General features: G+C 29.5%; 1 protein-coding gene across 1 annotated transcript; it reads right to left on the bottom strand.

The window, feature by feature from the left end:
• Positions 1-7244: 7244 nt before the first annotated feature.
• Positions 7245-8327, bottom strand: LOC139872103 (abscisic acid receptor PYL4-like). The gene has a single exon (XM_071859911.1). The coding sequence runs from the start codon at positions 8105-8107 to the stop codon at positions 7508-7510; it is 600 nt and encodes a 199-aa protein (XP_071716012.1). The 5' UTR covers positions 8108-8327; the 3' UTR covers positions 7245-7507.
• Between the last annotated feature and the right edge of the window lie 596 nt (positions 8328-8923).

The raw sequence follows: 8923 nt of genomic DNA, 5'->3' as shown, positions 1-8923 counted from the left end.
ATAGTTCATGAATTTTAGGATTCAACTTCATAGACTTTACTTATCGTGTCGGAAACGTTAAAGATTAAGTTTAAATTTGGTCAGAAATTTCCGGGTCATCACAGCTCAGCATCAACCGTGCGTATGAGACTGTCAGCCGTACTAGTGAGGCTTCACTCGTACGTCTGACTAAGTCTAACATAGTCAAACATCCAAATCTCGTTCCTGCAGTTCCTGTAACCATATACAATCACGGATAGGATAATAACGAGCAATCATGGTGGCCTGTAAACTGTTGTACCTGCAATGGACGTGGGTAGATGTCTAGGCACTTGCATAAAATGCATCAACATAAGGTGTGAGTTGTAAGGAAACGAAGGGAGTGGATTTATAGTAAAATATCCGACCGAGTAATCAAAATGGATGATCGCATTTAAAGCGGATCCTAATTTCCTTAATCAAATCCTATTACGAAGATTTTATCCAAATCTCTTGAACTTGGAAATCAATCCTATCTATGTCAAAAGATATGACGAATCTATACCTACTCATTTCACTCTTTTGGTAATAACTTCACTTGTACTCTTCACAAAATCAAATGGTTTTATCCATATTACACAATGATGATAAAACCCTAATCTTCAGATTATATGCGTCATGAAAACATACTTATTGTCAGCCATGACCATCCCAATAAAATTTCGGGACGAAATTTCTTTAACGGGTAGGTACTGTGATAACCCAGAAATTTCCGACCAAATTTAAAATTTAATCTTTATATATTCCCGACACGATAAGCAAAGTTTGTAAGTTAAATCTCAAGAATTTTAAACTATGTTCATACAATCATTTAACCTCGACCAAATTTCCATGATTCACGAACCATTAAATGAACGTAAATGATTATATATGAATATGTGTATATATTATAACTTGATAACGTTAACAAAATATTAAGTATAAATACTTTACAATATAGTATTTGGTTCCATATGTTTGTCGATGGAATTCCATAATAATCAATTGATGTAGTTTTTAACTGTACGAAAACACTTTTTCATATAAAAGGACTTGTCTATCTAAACTGCCTTTGAATAAATAAACGTAAGTTGAAATATTGGTTGTAACGTGTATTTAAAATGTGTTCATTAAATATATATGTTTTCAAACTAAGTATACGGTAGTAACACCCGCCTAGTGACGCATTTGATATTTAAAAACGATTAGTACTTGTATCCATTTAAATTCTTAAAAAGAAAAACGTTACGCGCTAAACTATTTTCCTAAATGAAATGAAAATAAACTTTGAAAAATAAATAGTTTTGAAAAACTAAATGTTATATTGTTAGATGAAAGATTTTGGATACAAAATTTATATTTCTAAAAATGTGAGTATATATATATATATATATATATATATATATATATATATATATATATATATATATATATATATATATATATATATATATATATATCTCTATATATTTTAACCTCGTCATAAAACGTCTTAATTTAAAATAAAATATTTTGGTAAACAACGAGTCACTGATTTATAGAAGCAAATGACCACGATGCTCAAATTTTATAAGATACATTTTTACAAAGTAATTTATTGATGAATAAATCAAACTATTACTAAAGGTACACGTCGCGTAACGTAAAAGGCTAGTTTTCTAAACGTAAGAAAGTGCGCTCGAAAAACCGAAAGTGGTACATGAGTCGAGTGACAACGTACGAGTCATTTTTGTAAAAATTAGATTTTTACCATGCACGTAAATATAATATAATATTTAATTAATTCTAAAGATTAAATATATTATATATTAAATAATATATATAAATCAATATATTACATATGATATAGAGTGTCGGCAGGAGTTGTTAATGCATATGAGCTGGGTTAAGCAAGCATGCGATCGCATGCAAATCTCAAGGAACCCCCATGCGATCGCATGGGGGAGTTGGTGAGGTCAGGTCTTTAAAGTTCGCTCGATTTTATTTTTGGGATTAAATTTTTTCATTCACTCGCACACACACATATACTCCCTCTATATTACTTTATTTATTATTATTTATATTACTATTATTATTTATATTAAGATTAATATTATTAGTAATAATATTGTTAGGAGTATTGGTAATATTATTAGTATTATTTACATAAAATACTACGACAAGGGGTGCGCGCGAGTTATTTCAAAACACGTTTTATGAGCGGGATAGGGCTAAGGAAATTATGGGTTATAGCTATGGAGGTGATGGGTATGGTTCATGGGTATGCTCGTGAGGTCAAATTTAGTGTTTGTCATCTCCGTTGCGTCTACGTACCTTTCCTGCAATATTGAATCTCAATATTGATATGTGAGTACTCGTAAATTAATTTTTACATATCAATAGTGTATCCCTGACTAGTGCTCGAGTAGTTAGGATTACGCATGCTTGTACTTTTGATATTGCCCTTAGTTAGGTTATGTTGAATCTCGAATTAGTTACACCTGCGGTTGAGATAAGATATAAGATATGCATGTCGTTGGAAAGCTAGCGAAAAATTAAGAACTTTTCCTTTAGATGTCGAATGGGTTCAATGAACGGATTATAAGATATAGTTAATTGAATTTTGATATTATTATTATCATCGTTATTATTGTCGTTCTAGTTTTTATCAAACTATTATTATTACTATTATTATTATTATCATTAAAAAGTATTATCATTAAAAATTGTATTTTTTTATTATTATTATTATCGTTAAAATTATAATTAGTACTATTATTATGTTTATCATTAAAATAGTTATTAGTAATAATATTATCATAACATTTATTATTATTAGTATTATTATAATTAAACTAATGTTAGTAACACTTAATTATTTTAATTACTATTATTATCATTAAAATGAACGCGACATAAAAGACGATTTAAAAACTATTAACAAAATTAATTAGGAAATAATGTGTATGGGTATCATGATGAAATTTAAAATATTGTAAGAAATTGATTTAGATAAAATTATCGTTTTTCATTATTTTTATCACTATTATTATTAAAAGTATTATTAATATTGAAAGTACCATTTAAAAAAAAATTATTATTTAAGAAGAGTATCATTGTTAATATAAAAATTTCATTATTTTTATGAATTAGAACTATCATTTTATCATAATATCATTTTTAGTAAATATAAAAATTAATATTTTTATTAATAAAATAATAATAATTATTATTATAAAATAATACAACTTTTACTTATTATTATTACCAATGTTATTTTATAAAATAAATAAGTAATACAAATAATATAATTACCTTAATGAAACCTATCATAATATTTTTATGAACTTTATAAATTTTGTTACTTAAGATATATAAAAGTATATTTTTATATAAAATTATAAGTATATTTTATAAATTTTTGTGACTTAATTTATTAAACAAATATTGACCAACACATAAATATATATAATTAATATAGGTTCGTGAATCCGAGGCCAACATTTCACTTGTTCAATGACGTTATATGTATTTTACTACGAAATACAGTATGGTGAGTTTCATTTGCATTTTTACCCTTTATATTTTTGGGCTGAGAATACATGCGCAACTTTTATAAATATTTTACGAAATAGACACAAGTAATTGAAACTACATTATATGGTTGAATGATCGAAGCCGAATATGCCCCTTTTGCTTGATAACCTAAGAATTAGTAAACCGATCTACTAATTGACGCGAATCCTAAAGATAGATCTATGGGCCCGACGAACCCCATCCAACGTACCAGATGCTTTAGTACTTCGATGTTGTTTTATATCATGTCCGAAGGATTTCTCGGAATGATAGGGAATATTCTTATATGCATCTAGTTAATGTCGGTTACCAGGTGTTCAATCCATATGAATGATTTTTGTCTCTATGCATGGGACGTATATTTATGAGAAATGGAAATGAAAATCTTGTGGTGTATTAAAATGATGAAAATGATCGATTATGATAAACTAATGAACTCACCAACCGTTTGGCTGACACTTTAAAGCATGTTTATTCTCAGGTGTTAAAGAAATCTTCCGCTGTGCATTTGCTCATTTTAAAGATATCACTTGGAGTCATTCATGGCATATTTCAAAAGACGTTGCATTCAAGTCGTTGAGTTCAATAGAGATTATTATTAAGTAAATAACAGATTAGGTCATTTATAGTTGGATATTATGAAATGGTATGCATGCCTGTCAATTTTCGATGTAAAGAAAGTTTATCTTTTAAAAACGAATGCAATGTCTGAAAAATGTATCATATAGAGGTCAAATACGTCGCGATGTAATCAACTATTGAGAATCGTTTATAATGTATATGAACGGGTCCCTTCAAGTGATACGTTTATGAGCCCGTCCGTTAAAATACATATCACAAATGTCAAAAAGTTGTTATACTTTAAATTTATTTAAATATCATATTTTGTATTTAGTATGGATATTTGATTGTTTATTTAAATTAAGTTATATACCTAATTTTATTTAAAGTTTATTCATTTATTTTCCGTACATTTCACACAGACATTTGTGTTGTGGAGTATAATTTATGCTCAAATATAATCTATTAGGGTGCACATCTTGTTTACTATTTTTTATGTGTATACATGCTAATAGGTGATTTAATATTTAAGTAATTATATTGTACTTAGAATATGATTAAGCAATATTAAACTTATATATATATATATATATATATATATATATATATATATATATATATATATATATATATATATATATTATTTTATTTATTTAAGTAACTTAAATTATTCTATAATTTTATATTTTTGTTAACGTCAAAGGAAGTTGTTACTTCTATTTTTATATTTATATTATTTTATTTAATTTGATATATAAAGTAATTGTATTTTATTTATAATACGAATACTTTTCTTATTTAAAAAAATCAATTAAATAGATGAGAAGAACAATAGAAAGACACGTGGCAAGAATAAAGGAGGAGTTGACACGTTAGCATAATGGCACGTGTTTATATAATATATATATATATATATATATATATATATATATATATATATATATATATATATATCAATTACGAAAATGTTCTAGTTATTTCAACGAGTGTCAGAGTCAGTATTTCAATTAGAAATATTATAATTTTTAGACTTGAACAAAGAAAAAAAATCCAACACCATGAAGACTTTATTGTTGTTTTCAAATCATGTATCTTTCCAAATCATTCGATTTTTTTGTTGTTTATTATTTTTGTTTATTTTGTTCTATTGTTAGTGTAGTCGTTATTTAAGTTTTCATTAATTATAGCTTTCGTTGTACTTTATCTGCTAAATTAAACGGAATTTTTCATCCTGTTTGTGAAACCGCTTGATATTGTTTGTTTAGATCGGGTTATTGTTGAATTTTTATGTATCGATTTTATTTGCAGATTTTCTAGCCCATTCTAATGTTATCGATTTTTTTCAATTACGGGAATATATTTTTCCGAGAATTTAACTTTGTACAGTAGTACTCTGTAATAATTTTATGCCAAATCGTACAATATAGTTGGATTTTATATTTGAGAATCCCAAGATCATATCCACTTGCTGTATTTAAAGTTCCAAACGGTTCAAAAATGAATTTTTCGATTTTTTATGCCCCACTAGACTAATTAAGACCAACAATTCGTAGGTTCAATGCAAAAAATAAATTTCAAAAGACAAAATTGCCAAATTCGTCCCCGTATTTGACCATTTTCTTTTTTTAGTCCCTCTCCCTCAAAATCATTTAAAATAGTCCCTAAATGCCATTTGCAATCCCAATTTCATCCCTGCTTGAAATCTTCAATCTCAATTTAGTCCCTTGTGATAACAGTTGCCGTTAGTGATAGCTTGTGCTAGTCACGTGATATTTAAAAACATACAAAATAAGCTGATAGAAGATAGAACCCTAATTCAGTTTAATTTAACTCACCGGGGTAATCCTACTCCTACCAACTCAGCTACTATCACCATTCTCAGCAACACAACAGCAATCTAAATACAAATAGAATCAGGTCTGCACAAAACCAAACTAAGTTAAAAACATGTACTTAATTATAGCAAAGCTAAGATTAAGAATAGAATTTATATTTTAAGCACATATCTTACAAGAAAGACTAACCTTGGAGGACTGGGAATCCATGCTGTGTCACGGATAGGAGTCCTCATGCCAGAATGAATAGGCGTTGCTAATAATAAATAAAAAATAACAGTTAAATAAAATATTAATATTAATAAAACATGATAAAGAAAATTTTAACTCAATATGACTGGAATGCATAGTACAGTAACAAACAAACCAACCTCCAAGATCTCTCATAGGCGTCATGAACGGATGGAGCAAAGTTCGTGAAGGACGCATAGGGGTCTTGCTTCCAGAGCCATATGTATCTGATTCTCTGGTAACAATAAAACATTAGATGACATGATTCGCAGTAGTAGGACAAAAAAACAAAACAAAACAAAACAAAAAGGTATTCCAAGTATAATACCGATATGGGGCCGTATTCCGTAGTAGCAGAACTATTCACAGTATCGGATATTTGAGAGCGATCAACTGCAAGTAGAAAGTAATGGGAGCAGAATATTTAGTACTACTCATCACCAATAATAAAATTGTAGTAAACAGAGATATACAGAGAATTAAAAAAAAAAAGGAGAAGATACTTGCAGAACCTTGATTGCTCTTCGGCTCTCAAGTTCAATAAGAAAATTGGCAGTCCCTGTTTTTGCTTTCTCTATAAAACGTTCGAGTTCCATATCCTTCCCTGAGAATTGAAAATGGCATATTAAAGTAGTTACCAAAACGCTTACAACCAAACCAGAAGAATTCAAGCTTTCTTTACTTGAATTCGTGTTTGATCCGTCACTAGTTAATCTGGGAATTTGCGTGACTTAAATTGAACTAAAATTAGGGTTCTATCTTCACTGTTTATTTTGTATGTTTTTAAATATCACATGACTAGCACAAGCTATCACTAACAGCAACTTTAAACGGACGTTTACTTTTGTGATTAAATTGGGATTGAAGATTTCAAGCAGGGACGAAATTGGGATTGCAAATGCCATTTAGGGACTATTTTAATTGATTTTGAGGAGAGGGACTAAAAAAAAGAAAATGGTCAAACAAGGGGACGAATTTGGCAATTTTGTCATTTAAAAATATCAAATTGATGAAAGATTGTAAATATGTAAATAACAAAATCCAGATTAAGATCAAGAACGCAGTTTCTCATACATAAACCGATCAAACACATCAAAAAATTAGATCTTGATACCCAAATACACCGAAAAACCTTCAAAAAAGTCACAAAAAAATTCCGATGATGAAAATATACATCAACAAAATAGATCATAAAAGAAGGTTTTTAATCACTTGGGTCTTCATTGTTATTTATCTTTTAGCAGTCTTCAATCGGAAAATAGCTTTTCTCTACTTCTCTCCAATATGGGTCCATTTCAAGATTATAAATCTTGATTTTCCGATCACTTTCACCGGAGTTTATTCTCTGCAATTTGCGCTAACGATTGTAAGTTACATTTCACAATTGTATCAACAAACACACAAGTTTCTTCTTTTGTATTCCCCGGCGGTGTATCAACGACATATGACTCAACAACCACTGTACCATTTCCGGCGAGTGTAGGGTGTAAAGTTGTCACCGATCGGTAGTTAGCTAACCGGTGATCACCATCAACAACACTGAAACTGAGGACGTGGCGTTCATCGTCTAAGATTTCAAGACGTTCAGTTGACCGGGCTGCTGGTAATCCGGAGATAACGTGGATTTCTCTAAGTGTTCCGACATCGCCGTTTCCGACGAGTACGTGGCAGCTTTTGACGAAATGTTTGTATGCTTGTGGGTTGTCGAAACGACGAACGACGGACCATACGGTGGAGATTGGTGCGTTGATTTGTTGGATTACAGCGGAGCAACATTGGCTTGAGTTGACCGGATGTGTGTGGTAGATTGCGACGGATTCCGGTACTGGAGTTGTGACGGTTGACCGTATATTGTTGTTACCACATCCTGTGGTTGTATTGATTCCATCTAATAAAAAAGATGGTGCCTTTTGAAGGTTAGAAAGCATATTTTTTAAGCTTTTGATCTATTGAAATGAATAGATCAAAAGAGTTTTTTTCTTATATTTTTCGGATCTTGATATGTTGGTGTTTATGATCCAGGGTTTGTTGATGGTGGTGGTGGTGTTATAAATTGTAAGGGTGATGGTTCATGTGAAAGAAGTAAAATAAGGCTAGTTGGCTTTGGTTGAACCCTAAATAAGGGCCATGAATAATACTTACTTCCGTAGTCCTTTTTTACATTTGATAAGATGGAATGACATGTTTGACCTTATCAAATGGGCTTTTTTTTAGATTTTGTGTCAAATTGCAAGTTGTTTATATATTCATGTTGAAAAGTATTATTTTGCCCCTCAAAGTTATAGCGTAGTTGCATTTGATCCTTGAAGTGTTTTATTGGCAATCCTTCAAGATTATTAGGGATTCTAAGAGTTTGATCTTCTAGTTTTAGAATCCTAAGCTCTTACAAAAAATAAATAAATAAATAAATAAATAAATAAATAAAAATGTTAATCCTAGTTTGGCAATTAAATATAAGTAGGCTTATGCGAGACTAGAAGCCTTATAAATCTTGAATTACAAGCTTCATCAAGTAGTTTATAGAATGTACTAAGCTCTTAAGCTTCGTCATAATTTTGACAATCAACTCCACTTATTAACTTCAATATTAACTCAATAATCAATATTGGGGTCAAACACATATTACTAATAGAACTAGTGCTAATATATGTTCTAGTTTGAAACACATATTACTAATAGAACTAGTGCTAATATATGTTCTAGTTTGAAATGATTAAGAAAGATATTGATGTAAAAGAGTTACA

Source organism: Rutidosis leptorrhynchoides, chromosome 10 (genome assembly GCF_046630445.1).
Source record: "Rutidosis leptorrhynchoides isolate AG116_Rl617_1_P2 chromosome 10, CSIRO_AGI_Rlap_v1, whole genome shotgun sequence".
Classification (NCBI taxonomy): Eukaryota; Viridiplantae; Streptophyta; class Magnoliopsida; order Asterales; family Asteraceae; genus Rutidosis; species Rutidosis leptorrhynchoides.
Note: the sequence above shows the minus strand (reverse complement) of the source record. Positions and strands in the feature narration are given on the sequence as shown.